Raw genomic sequence first — 18,082 nt, forward strand, 5'->3', positions numbered from 1 at the left:
CAAAAGTGGTCCATTCATCAAGAGAAAACATAACTTGAAGAAAGTCTTCAACAAATTATGAGTAATCATACATATGGAAAATACTATTTATAACACCATGTAATAAAATAAACAAACCAAGCTTAAATACATTTTAGCAAAATTGAAGAAATCCAAATTTTGTAAAGTTCCACTTATCGAAATCAACTGGAAATAGAAAATAACATTTGCCAAAATAGACTGACTCAACTTCTTGTACAAAACATAAGATTAGAATATTCATCAATATTTCAGTATGTACAATGGCACCATAATCATTAAAGAGTAATATGCTGCGGGAGCAATACACCAGTATGACATTGCCCAAATTGACTGAGCTGACTTCCTGAGCAGAACATAGAGTTAGACTATTTAAGGATATTTCTCCATGTACACTAACTACAATAATTCAGCATATAAGTATATGATAACCGTTCATAATGGGCTGGGAATGTTTGCGTTTCGACAAAGAAGTTTATATAAAAAGTGTAATTGAACCAGTATTTCGTAATATGGTAAGAAAGAAACGTTAATAATGCCAGAATACATGAATACAGAAATGTGCATGATTACAAGAAACATATGAAAATAAATAATATCGTGCATATTCAAAGCTGCAATGGAAAGACAATTGAAATTATAAAACCAAAATAAAGAACATCTATGAGTTTATCCATAAACTATGAAATTAAATTGTTTGGCACACGCTAAAAGACCATGAATGCAAGCTCTACCGAATTTCAATCGGAGCAATTTCTCGTAATTAGAAATTTTCCATACACTCAAAAAGGTAGTAAAATCAGAACTTTGTGTGCTTATCAAATATTGCTCTTTTCTGTGCCAATTTATGACCACTGTGCTCAAGAGAGCATAGCCAAAAATAAAAGCGCCCAGTTATTGTTTTATTTTAGCGCAATTACGACCGACACGCGCTCGGGTAATAATGGTTCGCCACGGTGCCAGGGAGATAATTCGCCTTGGGAAGGCCCTAAATTAATATTATGTAACATCAGGTATAGTTATGCGATACAACTTGATATCATACAGGATTGTTAACGAAAAGTAAATAAACAATTATCATCTAAAACAAATATAAATGATTTGATTGTAGGAAATGTATAGTACTGAAAGATTAGCCATACATCTCTTAAACTGTTAATAAATGTAAATAAAATAACAGAGATAATTAATTAAACTTCTGCATGTATTCTCATATGTACTAAATGTACTATTATATCCGACAATCAATTAAGATTGCATCTTACAAGGATACATATGCGCATGGGTTAAGATAAGTCATTGGAACATTATGCTATTACATGAATTAAAAGCACACAAGCACTAAGTACATATTAAGTCCACTAGTGGCACAACATCTAGTCAACGATGAAAACTGGATACACAACGAATATCAAGGTCATAAACTCAGTCGGCGCATCTGATAAAGGCCCCACGCAGATTGTGGTTCAAACCTGGGAGTAGGATTTTTTATTGGTCCAAGATCAAACGCAGTATGCCCTGATCGTTCAAGTGTACTCAATCCGACGAGTATTCCCTTCGCGGCTTGAAGAAATATCACTACATTCAGAAATAAATGTTATTGTACTTGGCACAGAATAGCTTCATCATGCGGTTGAAAACTGTAACATATCTATAATAGACATTAGTAGATGTGTACACAACCGTGGCATCAGCTGTGGCAGTTAGATAGCAACAAATGGAATCGGGTCAACCAGAAAGACGCCAAAGTCTGAAAAAACTTGCTAGCTCCTCAACAATGCCCGTAACAATGTAACTCTGTTTAACTTTGACGTTGAAGATGGTGCACAGGTCCTTTAATAATAAAGTATGCAGGCTGAAGCCATTTTTCCCAGTATTTTGTTTAAAACGGCGTCATGATGCAAATGAGAATTTCGTAACAAAGAACATAATTCACTGTAAAGTTTATAAGTAAATTCAAAAGTATATGTAAAACGTATTAAATATTTTCAGACGATATATTTCTAATACCTAGCTAAATCCGAGACTTTTAGCTCTATTTTCAATAAACAAAGATACCTTCGTCACTCAAGCTTAGAAAGATTTTTTTGCACGGTGATGATATTAACCGTTCGTTAAATAAGCAAATTTATGGCTACAGTTTATGAGTCCCTCTGATATATCGAATTGTAAACTGCGTAGTCCGTTACTTAGAGTATGATTCACCGGAGAAGCATATTCTTTTCTTAATTAGTATTTGAAATGAAAAATGAATTTTAAAAACATCACGTTAATAGTTTAACAATTAAAATGAACTAAATTCCAATTCATTAATATGTTACACAGTCTTGCTATAGTCAGGTATATACTACTAATAGAGATCTGTTTTAAACATTTTACAGTTAAATATTCATATTCACAAGTATTATTTACAATTTAGAGCAACCAAAGAGACTCTTTCGTCTTGCCTTCCAGTAAAAAGGTTTAGTTTTTGCATTTGCAGCCAATTGTTTAACTAAGTTTACCCATGGTTATAATATATCGAAAGTTTCGATTGTTTCATAAATAATGTATGTAAATATTTCTAGTGAAACCTGAAACAAAATAAGCACGCTTTTAAAGGTACGCATGATTCCTAAAGTCTTTAAGTATTTATTAAATATAACTTTTCAATTCGACACATATTTTCTGTCTGTATTGTTACTAGACTGAAAATTAACACAATGTTTTCATGTACAATGATTCTCTGAAGTATGTTACCTTAACAATATTTAACTAATCTTACCAGATTCAGATACGACTATTACAAAAGTAAATTTTAAAGTTTTAGTGTTTTCCCTTAGGCTCCCTATAGTTTCGTTTTGAATAGATTGTCCGATATAGGGAGTTACAGATACTTGCAAACATAACTCTCATCATAGAACAACTATCGTATATATGTAATGTATACCCTTTATTTTTACTTATCTGTGAATATACATATAACGTTTTTGACATGTTTATTAAATTAATAGATTGCATTTTAAAATACTTTGATTTACTGAACTAATGAAGTTAATGTATTTGCGTATATTTTTATTTTTGGTTGTTTAGTTTTGTAATTTGTATGCATGGACTCACCTGAAAACACAATATTGTATACTAATTTGTCCACATGGGCAATGGCCTTCTGGATATTCTGTAAATAAATCTTTACCTTCTGTATTTTTCTGGTAAATTCGCGGAAAGCCTTTATATAAAACAAAATTTTGATTTTACTGGGCTATTTACAGCGGTGACTCTCCTCCAAGAGGTTGGTAAATGAACTCACCGTCTCAGTTAACGGAATCAAGATAGCCTATCATACACAAGCAAACGCTTGATTCACAACATATTTCGTCGATTTTAAAAACAACGTGAAACTACGTGAATAGAAAACTGTTTCATGACATCAATTTCCATAAAAGACAGAAATACAGAGGTAAGAAAACGCCGATAACGACCCTGTGTGACCAAATTCATGTATTAAAATGTTCCATTGGAACCAATTCCATGTACAAAAACAGTAACACAAAAGAAATTGCAGTTGAAGAAACTATTTACCTTGTTTCGCTTTAAAATAATTCCAAAATCTTTAAAAATTCAATGCACTTGTTCGAGACCAACACTTGATTGCAGATCTTGAATATCTCTGTACAAATATATCCGACCTATTTTGAGTATTTTGCACATAATTACAATCAAATTTAACCGCCTGTAAACATTGAACAATAGATGACAGCAATGACGTCATTTTCAATGAAAGAATCCTCAGTCGATAGTCTACTTGTACAGTTTTCTTTTTATAATTTATATAAGAGCACCCATTGGGATGATTGCTAACCAGATACTGTACAATATCTTGATGATATGAAAGTATATATTTACTAAATACAACAACTATGGTATGACATAAGAACTAAAAAAAGACTATCCAGCAATTAATGTAATGAAGTTAAATAACACTTTCAGATTACACGTTTAAAAATCCCCGATCTATTGTAACATTGTAAGTACCACAGCTTGGCAAAGGGGACATTAGGTTTTTCGAACCTATATAATCACACTCTGATATCTAGTATTTATAGGCTTGAAACAATACAAGCAGTTTGCTTATTCCTATATTGTAAGTACAATACTGCAGTTTGTGTTTAAACGTTTGATGTAAACATTTTTTTGAGAAAAAAAACAACATACCTCAGTAAGGTTTTTGTGTGTTCTATATACCTACTGTTATATTACATAATATACACTTCTTTGATTAATATATAATATTACATATTCAGTTCTGTGATTAACATGTCATGTTTATGTGTAATTGTCCACAACCATTTCATAATTGTGACAATAAATATAAATTCTCAGTTAACTAGGCTATTCACCAGCGAAAGTCAGCAGGGCCAGTGTTACGTTAGAACATATTCCTGGCACCAGGTTAAATACACCAAGAGCGGTAAGGTAATTATAAGGTTGATTTTTATTTTTTAATAAATTATTTGTGCAATACAAATCTTAAATGTAAATAGTCAACAAAGAAGTATACTGTCATTTGAGTGAATCAAAACTATTTATATTTGGTTTGTTTATCGTGAAACCCATTTCGCTGATCGGTTCTCTTATTTGCTTACATCTTACATTTTAAATTTATAGAAACAATGGCCCTTTTGAAACACCGTCATTCCACCCCCCTCAAAAATCTTCAATTTGCCTATTTTGATATCTTCGCCCAATATCCATTATTCAGACTTTTAAGATATGACATTTAGCTGAAATTTAGCTGAGGTGATAACTTATCAGTGTTTAACCCAGGGTGTAAACAGATTGTTTATTAAGTAAATATCGAACTTTTTTCAAAGGTCTAGACACCCCCACACATGATACTGATCATTAAACATTTAAAGTTGGTATTAGCATATTTTTTCTTGTCTATGAAATAGCACGTGTTATATACTTCATATTTATCACATGTGTTAGCTATTTGATAACTTGCCATGTTATCTTAATAATTATTTAGCTGAACTTATTATTATTCATCATATTACCGGTGTCTTTAAATCATTATTTCTCTATGATAATGCAATATTTTCTTTACACTCAGTAGATTTATGAGAACGCCTAGTGTTCTACCTATTAATTCCTTTATTGATTTATTTATCTTTACTCTTTCTTCTCCTATGTCTGACTCATTGTTTTCCATAGTCAGTCCAATATATATTAGTCTGGGTATTCAGTTATATGTGGTCACTTCGCTGGATGCTTCGCTATTTCTTTACATATCTAATTATTCTGAATACTACCATGTAAAAAAATGGGTATTGAACAAGACCAATGGCGAGTATCCATCGGATAGCACTACGCTAAAATAAATGGGGTAATTAGGTCAAACACATTTGGTCACGAACTGCTATTGTCTTAGATTTTATCCTTACTTTAAAGCGGAGGGTTGTGTGTATTGTTGATCAATATTTATGCAAAAAGCTAAAAAAACAAGCTCAGTAGCAAAAAAGTTTAAACATAAACCCGGTTTAGTGGCACTAGGTAAACGCCAAAGACATATAACATAAAATCACAAACAAGAAACATAGAAGAACAGCACAAAACTCCACAAAGCGCACAGTGCATACATACTATATATATATATATATATATATATATATATATATATATATATATATATATATATATATATATATATATATATATATATATATATATATATATATATATATATGTATATATATATATATATATATATATATATATATAAATAGGTATGTTTATCAAGAATTGTTAGGTACCGCCTTGGAACCTTCAGTAAAATGTAAATTTACTGGGGGTTAAAACCAGTTAATGTGCACAAACCTTAATCTTAGCCCAACAATCCTTAATAAAGATAAAACGCAAAAGGTAAATCTTATCAAAGTATGCATTAACTTGAGGAAACTTATCAATAAAACAAATAATAATAAACGTATATGTAAACCCCAACTTGTTTTGTTTTCAGAGTTTTTTTCTAAATATGTGTTTCATACAAATGTCTAGGGACTTATGTCTTATAGAAACGTATTCTAGTATGATACATACTAATTGTTAGGCAGTACTTTGTCGATATTAGGTATACATATGTATATGTACATCACTATATTATTAATCGTTCTATCTAACGACGTTGAACAGAAACCCGGTCCGATTACTGAAGAAAGGTTTAATTCGCTATCAATCATTTATCTGAATATTCGCAGTATAAGAAATAAATTATCATACATAAACGAACAAATATCAGATTTTAATATATTATGTTTTACTGAAACCCACATTTCAAATGAAGTTTCTGACTCAATTGAAAAACTAAATAACTTTAACACTGTTTATCGTAAAGATGTAAATAATTTCTCCGGTGGGATTCTAGTATACGTCATGATAATGATTAAGTATCAAAACGTGTCACCGAGCTTGAGAATGCTCTTTCTAAATCAATTCGTATTGAATTAAATGACGTTGTTAACAGATATTTATTATGTACACTATATAGGCGTGCAAATACTAGAGTTGAATTTTGGGACGGATTTGAAACTAGCCTAGAAAGAGCCTTTAAAATTTCCTCACGAGTAATAATAGTAGGTGATTTGAATGAAAATCTCTTAAATAGAAATAATAAACTCACCCCGACACTGATGGCGTTTGATCTCAAAAATATTATAACGCAACCAACAAGAGTCACTCAAATCACACAGACATTACTTGATATAATTATAATATATATGAATATATATGTTTAAGATAGCAGTATAATAAAAACTCCATAGAACATAAGTTACCATTTTAGTACTTACGTATACATTAACTTTAAATCTCTAAGAAATAATTGTTACAAGAGAGAAGTTTGGTTTTATAAGAATGGAAATTACGATCGCTGGAATAATTAATGAGTACAATTGGTCATTTATAGTTAAAAATTCTGTGGATGATGAATGCTGTGCTTTAACAAAAGCTTTTATTGAGATAGCTGAATAATATATTCCACGAAAAGAAGTAACTATTAGGCCAAATGATAAACCGTGGTACGACTCTGTAATACGGAACTTTTCTCGACATACAGACCGACAAAAACGTTAAGCTATAAGAACAAAGTTACCTAGCGAAAGGAATAAATATACTTGGAACTTGGAAACAAGATTAATAACTTGAAAAAACATGGAAAAGAATCTTTGTATGAAACTTTTGAGAATTCTTTAAATGATTTGTCAAAAAATAATTCTAGAAAATACTGGAAAACAATAAAAACACTTGTAAAGAAATTAAGGACTGTGAAAAAATACCACCTTTATCATTAGATGACAATAATCATATATTTACTGATATAGATAAGGCAGACGCACTTAATGATTATTTTGCATCTATTTTTACAATTGACAATAATGGAGTGGAGTTACCTCCGTTCGCCTTAATTCCGCTGAAACTATTAGTAAATTTGAAATAACAGAATTAGATATGACCGATATAATTAGTAATGTAGACGTAAAAAAGCCACTGGACCAGATGAATTAAGCTACTTCTTACTAAGAAATACTTCGAGTTCAATCTGCAAACCATTATGTCAACGTTTTAATTAATCACTGTCAAATAGTCAGTTCCCAAGCAAATGGAAATTAGCAAATATTATTCCACTATATAAAAAGGAGACACATCGAAGGCATCTAATTATAGACCAACATCATTAATAAGCTGCTTGTGAAAGGTTTTGGAAAGTATAGTATTTAAGTATATTTATAACCATTTAGTAAGAAACGAACTTATATTTAAAAATCAATCGGGATTTCCTCCAGGGCATTCTACCGTGTATCAACTCATATACATATATCATCAAATTTGTTATGCAGCTGACAATTCCGTATTATTTCTAAAGCATTTGAAAGCGTTTGGCACGCTGGTCTAGTATTTATATTGCGGCAATGTGGTATGACAAAAACCCTTTTAATGTGGTTAGAAAATTATCTAAGTCATAGAAAACTACAAGTTAAAGTTATAAATACCGCCTTGTCATTATTGCGAACAAATGGTGTACCTCAAGGGTCAGTAATGGGTCCCTTATTATTTTTGATATATGTAAATGATATTGCTGAATATATTGGAAGCTTAACACGTCTATTTGCGAACGATAGATCACTATCAGTTACGTTTACTAATTTATTTAAAATAAAATGGAACGTCTCTTAAGCAATGATATGGAAGTAATAACATATTGGTCTAAACAATAGCTTGTACATTTAAATGCTAGTACAACTGAAGGAATGATATTTTCCAACCGTTTTCCAAGATTACCAAATATGCAATTCAACAAAGTCGAAATAAATTTTGTTTAGCACCACAAATTACAAAATCAGCATCAAAGGTATTGACTTCAATGAGGATGATCAAATTCAGAGTTAGCAGAAAAACTCTTAACAATCTATATATATTTCATATATGCGACCTCTTTTAGAATAAAATGCTGTGGTATGGGATGGATGCACTGTGTACGAAAAAAAGAAAACTTAGAAAAACTTTAATATGTAGCCGCGCGTATAGTCACAGGCTTAACACGATCTGTATCGATTGATACTCTAATAAAAGAAATAGGTTGGGTTTCGCTTGCAGACAGACAAAAGATACAAAAGTTAACTCCCGTGTATCAAGCTAAAATGGCACACTACCATGTTGTTTGCAAGAAATAATACCACCTGTGATTTTTACAACAACAAATCATAATCTCCAAAATAATAGCAATTTCGTTACTATTCCTCGAGTTATTTTCAAAGTCTTTTATTCCACCAGCAATCTTAATTTCGACCTCTATAATAACCATTTGCTTAATAGCACTATATGGCAGTGTGGTTACCCAGTTGAAGATGCAGAGCATTATTTCTTGAGGTGTCATCTTTAAACTCAGGAATTTATATCCATGTTGTGTGAAACACGTGCGTTTCACCCACTTAGCGTTACGTCGTTATTATTTGGAAAATCCTCACTCTCCGACGATGAAAATATTGTATTATTCCATTATGTACACTTATTTATAAAACACTCTAAACGGTTTAAGGATAAGCCCCTTCTTTAATTATAACTGAACCAGGTTGTATTATTGAACAGTTTACCACATATCACCTGTGTAGCAGTGAGCCAGAATTCTTCTTCTTTTCTTTTTACTTCCTGTCTTTTTTCTAGCATTTCTTTCACTTATCCATTTCCTTACCTTTTTCTTATTTATATTTATCGCCAATTATTTATCAAGTGTATGTGCTCATGGGGAAGACGTTACTAATGTTGTAAGAACTTGTGTCCAACCCATTGCTTTTTGAATACTCTATATTATTGTTGTAATACCGATCATGTTGAAAGAAGAAAGGCAATAAAATATGTTTAAATCAAATCAGTGTGTATGCAATTAAACAAAGTTGTATAAAAAAGTTCATGTTAAAATATTCAAGACATTTAAAGGCCCACTATATTTTAGTAATGTAAACTTATCGAAGTGTATGTATATCCAAATGACCTCTCTTAACCTCTTTGACCTATTTTAAATCCCAGTTTGAAAACAATGAATTTATTATTAAATCGTATTGATTTTGCAATTTTCATTTTACTTCCAATGTAAACAAACATGGCGTCTGGCGAGCGTTTTGCAAAAACAGCGAATTAAATAAATAATGATGCTGCGGATACCAAACGGGGAACCAAAACTGCCGTAGCATGCTTTAAAGAATCATTGCGTAGAAAAATACAAAATACAAAAAGTCAACACTCATAGCGTATAGGCACGGATTACAGCGTCATCTAGATGTACACAGAACAGACAATAAGAAGGACATTTTAAAAGGAGAATACCTTAAAACCTTAAAAATGTGTTTAAATCCGTGGCTAAAGAGCTCAAGAGAAGGGCATGTCAGTCGTAGAGCACCACCAAGCAATCGCAAACGACGACTTACAGCGGGTGTATGAGTTTGCTACAAGCCAAGATTCGGCTAAACATTTGCCGTATAAAGTACTTGTTTGTTTTTCACATTGTGTATATGACAACAAGATGACAATACATGTAGTGATTAAATGTATGGAAGTTTCATAAAAAAACAAAATTACAAGACGCATTCTTGTGCAAAGCTAATAGTCAGGAGAATTGTATTCCCTATTAACCACTACCATAATATTTTGATTTCTTAGGAAATCAAAATATCAGAAGTGTTCTATGCATTGCACTTCATGTCGACTAGCAATTCGCTACAGTCATTTTTTTTAATCTTATTGAAGTGGTGCCTGGAAATTATGCTTTACTTTGGAAGAATGAGAATATTGCGGGGTAGAGACGGAAGGGTATGGCAGTGACCAGAGATGATAATGTAATCATGTATGTTTACATGACAAGAGACTTCTAGACGAAAAACCGCCAAGACGACAACCAAAAATCATCTAATGGGCGCATGTTTGAAGTAAAAGGTATTCTTGATGCTCTAATTTTAAAACTAGATAAAAATGATACTCTTAAATGCCAGATATTATTTGTTTTTGCTTCATCAATTTTATATCAGCAAATCACAATTTATATAATTGTGAATGTCGAAGCGTTTCGGAAAATCTCAGTTCCACGAGTTAAAATGCATTCTGTCTGTCTGTATTATTCTAACTTGTTTGTTCAAAACATGTTTTAATAACTTTCAGGCAATGACAGATGTGCATTGATGGCATTCGTCAAATACATTAGCCGTCTCATCCCAACATGTCAAGCATTATTTCAAGTTCACAACAAGTAAGAGTGTGTTTGTAATAAAAATGGACAATTTTATATGTCCAGTATCATAACGTAAAGGCTTGTTTACGTTATAGCCTTCTGGCGTGTCTGTTGTTTTACCATGTTATTCCAAATTTAAATTTACGACTAAAGAAATAATGATTGGCATTAGATTAATAAATAAAAATAAATTTTGAATGAATTGATTATCTGTTATGATATCTTGTAATTTTCACAATGCTACATGCCACAAATATTTATGAATTATATTCGAGACTGGGACACTTTATGGGAACTATAAATGAGGATGCAGGACTGTTCAAAATCAACACCTACCACTGGTTTCGTGCTACAACGTTTCACGTCTTAGATGAAGCCCAGATTCCATCTAGACCTACTCCGGTAAAACAAGCACAGAAACAATGAAACGCATGTCGATGGAAAAAAGTGCAAAAACATTAGTGAGCCCTTGGTCGATATCCCTTTATCAGGTCGATAAATCACCATATCGACCCCTTTAAAGTGCAATAAGTGCATAGTATCGCAATAACAAACATGCAACAAAACTGAAAGTATATTTTGAATTAAGTTAAAACCAAATTTCCATTGCACGTGACTTTCGTTTCAATATGTTTAAGAAGTTTAAACTGATCAAAATGTTTTTATATACAAATGTTTTATCGTAACCCTCTCAAAATATTTTAACCCACAGGATGATAAAAGAAATGGATCAATGGCAATTACAATTAGTATTCAACACTAACTATAGTATATCCTAAATTAAGCCCCTATATAGCATTTACAATTGAGTGGTTGAGTCAGTGATACTGTTAGACAACTTCATTCCTTTCTATACATTTCTGTTTAATAAAGTATTTTGTGGAAATTGGGGTTTTATCAAACATAATCTAAGACTTTATCATTGTCTTATATGCACATTTATTTTTTCTCTAAATGATTAAACCCTTAAACATTCTGGGCGTTTCAAGTATGAACCTGATTTCTTATCGAATAAGAGTCGATTCAAAACTGGCAGCTGAGCTAATTAAGGCTTTTAGGTTTATGAGCTTGTCCTTTGTCTTTCCTGTCTTGTCATTGTATTTATTGAGATAAGTCTAGTAGGCAATAGAAGGGTATTGTGACAATACATATCATATATATATAATGATCTAATCCTAAATATATATCTAAGAGCAGAACGTATAACATTTTCACTAGAATGGCAATGCATGGTGGTCATCTTAGACGCCGTCTTGGATTGCTCGTTCCGCACACAAACACGCACGCGCATGCACGCACGGGTCTGCACGTACACGCACACACACACACACACACACACACACACACACACACACACACACACACACAGAACATACATAGATCGCAGTATGACATTTTCTTCTTTTGATATATATGCAAGCATACTAAATTAAGCATGCGTTCAATTATTACCTGATATAGGACAAGTGTTAAACAAACAGAGGCAAGACACAGCTTATTTGACTTACAGAAGGACTATTTTCGGTAAGCATTTATGCAGTACACAAACTTAAGTCTGTTCAGCATTTAACACTTATAAACCAATCATAAAGCTACTTACAAAGAACATTGACCTCAAAGGTAGATTCTCGTCTTCCTTGTTCAGTACTTCCGTTTGTAAACTGCATGGTGTTTTCTAGGGTTAGAGTTACTGTAGTCCTGTCCTGAATTGGCAACTGAATATATTGTCCTGATGTTGACGAAGATACCCCAGTCATAGACCACGAATAGTTTGGCGCAGGATTGCTATTGCAAGAACAATTCATAGAAATAGTCTTTCCTCTTACAGCATATATGGTACTCGATGTAATAGTTGATGATCCGACGCGGCAGCTTGGGGCATCTGGAGGATCTAAATGTATAAACAAGCTTACGGTAATGGTTCTGTTGAAAGGGTTTGCATTTTACAAAATTAATCCACATACATGAATAATTCGTACACATAAGAGAGTACCTATCCTCGAAATAACACGACATTTTAGACGATTTCAAAGTCTTAAGTCTAAGTGATGATCAATTTTGAAATACTTTTTTCCAATGATTTTAATTAAAAATCACATAATTTATATTCAAAACACGAATGCAATGTTATATACTTAGTATTTGATAACGGAAATTTAAAAAAAAAATCGATTTGAGTTAGGCAATGACTATCATTATTGTTGTATAAATGCTTATATACTCATACTAAACTTGTGTTATATAGTTCTTAAGTACTAAGCAGTACTAATATTGATTTACAAAGTACAGCAGTTTACACACGCGTGCCTTAAAAGTGTATATACATTGCATTAAAACACGACCAACTAGCAAATGACTCTCGTTGTATTGTTACGGATACTCGTACAAAGACGCACCAAATTCTTATCATTGTTCCTAAAAACATAACAAAATTCATCATATAACAGCCGTACTAAATGGGATGTCAACCAGAATTGATTTCGACAGAAATGGTCACGGATGGCCGAGTAGTTTCCATTGTTAAATATTCGACATTATGATAGATGCTCGAGAATGTTGGATCTCGCTCCAGTTATTGTCAGTTTGCACGAGTCTATAGTTGTGTATGATTATGTAAACGAGTTTGTACGATATGGTTTTGAATTTTCCGACACACGTATAGTATTAGTACCACTTCGTACGACTGATGGCAAATTACCTACGAGTTTAATTGCTCGTTTTTTTCACAAAGCAAATGCTAAAATGATACAAAAAGATGGCTTTAATTGATATTATAGCGATTTATCTGTTTAAATTCACAAAAATGCAGCACCGAAACAACTCATACAATATCGCACGGCTATCGAATGCAATCGAATAAATGTCGTAGTGAATATAACATCACTTGAAGTATTATGTCGCAACAAGTCGTTAAGAATTGTTCCATTAATTTGGCAATACTGACGATTGTTCTATAAGTTTCTTGATGATTGAAATTTAAAGGTTCAAATCTTCCTGTTTACACTTTCCGACAATATGCGAAAAATGACGATAAATGTACTACTTTAAACGACAATTGGAGACAATTCTTTCACACAACAGCTATAAACTTGCCGCAACTCGTAGCAAGTCTTGACATTATGGGTATTTCAGCCTTCGAACTTTCCTGAATGCTTTAAGGCAGTTTATATCATCATTTGTCACCAAAAAATATAGAAGGCGTCTCAACATAATGCACTAGATACTCAAACTATTTGTGTTCTATTTACATCTGTCACCACGATTTAAATCATGAATTTTAAACAAAATCTCATAAAAATAACTTTAACAGCTGTGTTTATCTTCAGCACATATAGCATACCCGAAAAACAAGGAAATAGTAATACTCACATAACACTTGGACAGTTGTTTTGACGGAACTAGACAGATTCGCAGTCTGTTGAAATGAAGGGACTAAGTAGCTTCTTGCACTGATGTTGAAGATTCCGTCATGTGTCCGTTTAAAGTTACTCAAAACAAGAGGACTGGAGAGACCGCCCCCAGGATGTGACCATGAAAGTGTTGGGGACGGGTTTCCGTCACTATTGCATTCAAGTCGAACCTCCCAACCTTCCCTTACTTTGATCAAAGAGGGCATTGCAGACCCATCGTAGGTACACGCCGGAACACTTGGCCCATCTAAAATAAACGACTTCACTATTCAAGTCATCAGTTATCGTTTTTGAGACAAGGTACTGTAAAAGCCGGTGTGCATATAGGATAAATACCCGATAAAATCGAAAATATAGACGAGTGGTCGTATTGTGTAGAATAAAAAGTGTTCATTCTAAAATCTTATTCAGGAAGTTTATAAGTAACAATCGAGACTAATTTTGATCCGCCTTGATTAATATTGTAGCTTACACTTATTAGGTTAAGTTATAGATATCTTTACTTCTGCTTAGAAATAAAAAGCCAGTTTATATATTAACGAGGATGCATCGATACGATAACATTTGTCTATGAATATTTGCAAATATAGAGTAAAATATCTAATAAAAACAACAACACGATAGTTCGCAATTAAAATCTGATTGGTATATTGCAATTTTTATGCGTTTATAAGAAAAGAGAGAACTAGGACACTTTTTCTTAATACAGAGAAAACACCTGGAAGTCGATGAAATTATTTGTTACTGAAACAAAGACTGTAAAGACTGATCACATGTGGTCACATGTGACGCGTTCCACTGATGTTGATTTTTTTTAAATGAAACCAGAGTGTTTTGCGACGAAAACTCTAGTGTTTTAATAGAACCCACTTATCTTTGGTCTTTAAATTCTGAAATGATAAATTGTTTTCATGAAATTGCACAGAATTCACAATATTTTATTGTTGTGTGTTTGTCTTAAATAATATGTGATAAAAATGATTGTTTGACTGATATTACTTTAAATAATGACACAAATTAATCCACTTCGGTACAATAATCTCGTTCATCGCATTTCGGCGCATTTTGGCGGGTAAAGCTACTGACGGTGACGATCTTTTACAAATACACGGTTTTCTATAATTTAATCATGAATGTCTAAGAAAGCAGGTGCAAGAAGATGAATAAATCAAGTTCGAGTGAATTTTACTGCCTGGATTGACATACCCAATAAGCCTAATTGTGTGCAATATATGGACTTTTAAATGACTGTTTTTCAACATTTTAGATATTGCTAGAAAACGAAAACAATTTAGAACCAGTTAATAGTTACTTTGTTGCCATTGTTAGAAATATTTGCAAAGATTCTTACACATCAAAATGTTGACCTCCATTCCGCTTTGTTCTTGATGATAAGTTGATTTAATAATTGCATGCAGTTACATGAGTTCTATTTCTAAATTTCTCGTTTTAAATTAAAAAAAACAACAATATACACGGAACGATATGAGATGGGATTGGTCCCCTACCCAGACACCATTTCTTTTTATAGTGTAGGTAAAGCGCATTTGTGACGCGAAGCAGAAAATTGATATTGTTTGGTAAGCTTCATGTGGTTGTATCTCACAATTGATATTGCAATGACACATCCCCTTAATTGACCTCCAAAAGGAAAAAAAAATCTTTTGGTACGACATATTGAACTCGCCAACGAGCCATATTTCCGCAGTACATTTGATTGACGTGTCTGGCAGAGGAATCGGGGAGGCATTGAGAATTTAAGGTTGCCATACTCGGTCTCGATTCCTAAAAATTTTCATTATCACTGATTGCCTTCATTCAGTTAAAAATAACAACGTAAATTGCTACAATGATGGGTACTTCTCTTACGCATATTAAGCGGAGGTTAGGTAGGAGAATTTGGAGTTGCTCGCTTTTTTAAGCTCACACAATGCCCGTTCTTTTTCTGATTACTGTATTGTAGTTTTGCTGATGCTCGCAATAATAAAATGTTCTTGTGTTCGTTTGTTCTTTCAGTTACGAAGAGCATGGACTATTTTCTGCTCATTTGGTCAGGTTTCATCGGCATGCTGCAAATTTCAATCTTAATTGCTGCACTGATGACTGCCAATATCTCTCAAAGAGATTATATGGATATAAAATGCACATTCTGCGCCAGCACAGAAAAATAAATTTTGACGAGCAAGTGGAAATAGAAAATAATCGTTATGAGTCAGATGGTGAACTGGATGATTTGAAAATACAGAAAATGCAGACGGTATTAGTGAGCAAACATGCATTGATCAAATTTTATATTGGCTTTGCGTGTTGACATCATGTTTCAGAGAGTGGTTAACATACTGTTGTAAATAGCTCTCAGGATCTTGTGTCTAGTCACCTTTTTATCATTTAGAAAACGGTTGAATATGTGCTAAAAGAACGTGGACATTGTCACCATGTATATTTTAATTGAACGTAACTGGGAAAAAACGACTAGTTTTCTTGTTTCGACGTTTCTTGTTTATTTTTCAACTCATGCTATTTCATGATTCGATTGATTGACATTTTTCAACATCAATAAACCGATTTGAATGGAAACGGTTACATACAACTCTACCTGTAACTATATTTCTTCAGCACAGACATGATGCTGATTTTGTAAAAGACTTGTCTATCACAGATGATATTCTTAACACATCATAAATTTCTAGAAGACCAATGTGGCTTGATAAGCAGCGTACCTGTCCTAATGGGGGGGAGTTGCATGAAGTAGGAGGTAATGTTCGAATAGTCAAAAGTTTTGGATACATTGTACCATTTCAGAAAAACTTGAAGAAACTTATATCCGGTCGAGTACTTGCTGACAAGAGCAATGATGGCATCATGTGTGACTTTTGTGACGCATCTGATATGAAAGACTTGGTCAGAAATGGAGTTGCTAATATCATTCATTTATGTACTGACCCAAATGACTGTCATTGGTGCTATATATTGCTATAAGATGTTGGGAATTAATGGCAAGAGTCCATTACTTGATATTAATTGTGTTCACTTGGCAACATATCGTGTGCAGGATCCTACGCACGTATTGACAGAAGGTCTACTTTGAAAAGAAGTTTGCCTAATACTGTACAATTTCAAAACAGTTGTAAATAATTCACGTTAACTTTGTCGAAGAATGAATTAGTTGCATTTAGTTTCTCTTATCTAGAAGAGAAAAACAAACCAGAGAAGCTTAGAACTGATTATCTCATCAATGTTAAGGTGTAGCAGGCATTCGCCTCTTTGCTGATATTCTGCTGTTTTTTACCATCAGGGGCGTAGCTTGGCAAAAATCAATGTGTAGGCTCCGTTGTTCTAGCGGGGTTTGGAAATAATTTTTGAATTCCTATATCGCCGCAGCTGTATTTTGGGGCATTTTTGAAGGAAAAATAAATTTTATAATTTTGAGTTTTTGTCAGGCTGAAAAGTATATTCCATACTTGTTCTAAAGCACTATAAATTTTCAACAAAAATAAATTAATGATTATTGAAAAACTCTCCGTACTGTATTCAGAATATATAAATGACATGAATATATAACCATATACCATGTCAATAAAAGTAATCAGACTAAGAAACCGGAACTAGATAGTAATCGTACAAATCAAACACTTTCTGTAGCAAAGGCCGGCCACACTTGTTTCAGAAAAAGTTAAGCTTTCTGCACTTCCTTGAAGCGAATGTAATTATAACATTATTAATATCGACGTCCATGTCCTTGTGAATATGCAGTAATTCCAACGATGACATCCTGTCTGTGCTCATGGTCGACCGCAAATAGTTCTTGATTCGCTTCATAGCACTAAACGATCGTTCGCATGATGCTGATGTCGGTGGCATTGTCAACAGTACTCCGAGAATGCCATAAATACAC

The 18,082-nt window shown here is 32.8% G+C and overlaps 1 protein-coding gene across 3 annotated transcripts in view; it reads right to left on the reverse strand.

Moving 5' to 3' along the window:
- The window catches only part of LOC128234659 (nephrin-like), a 55,196-nt gene that overhangs the window by 24,540 nt on the left and 12,574 nt on the right, over positions 1-18,082 (reverse strand). For all 3 annotated transcript variants that reach the window (XM_052949035.1, XM_052949034.1, XM_052949036.1), the window contains exons 4-5: positions 14,147-14,434; positions 12,378-12,668 (exon numbers count right to left, since the gene is read on the reverse strand). In XM_052949035.1, coding sequence (XP_052804995.1) covers positions 12,378-12,668; positions 14,147-14,434 — 579 coding nt within the window. The remainder of the gene's footprint in view (positions 1-12,377; positions 12,669-14,146; positions 14,435-18,082) is intronic.

This window comes from Mya arenaria, chromosome 5, assembly GCF_026914265.1.
Source record: "Mya arenaria isolate MELC-2E11 chromosome 5, ASM2691426v1".
Classification (NCBI taxonomy): domain Eukaryota; kingdom Metazoa; phylum Mollusca; class Bivalvia; order Myida; family Myidae; genus Mya; species Mya arenaria.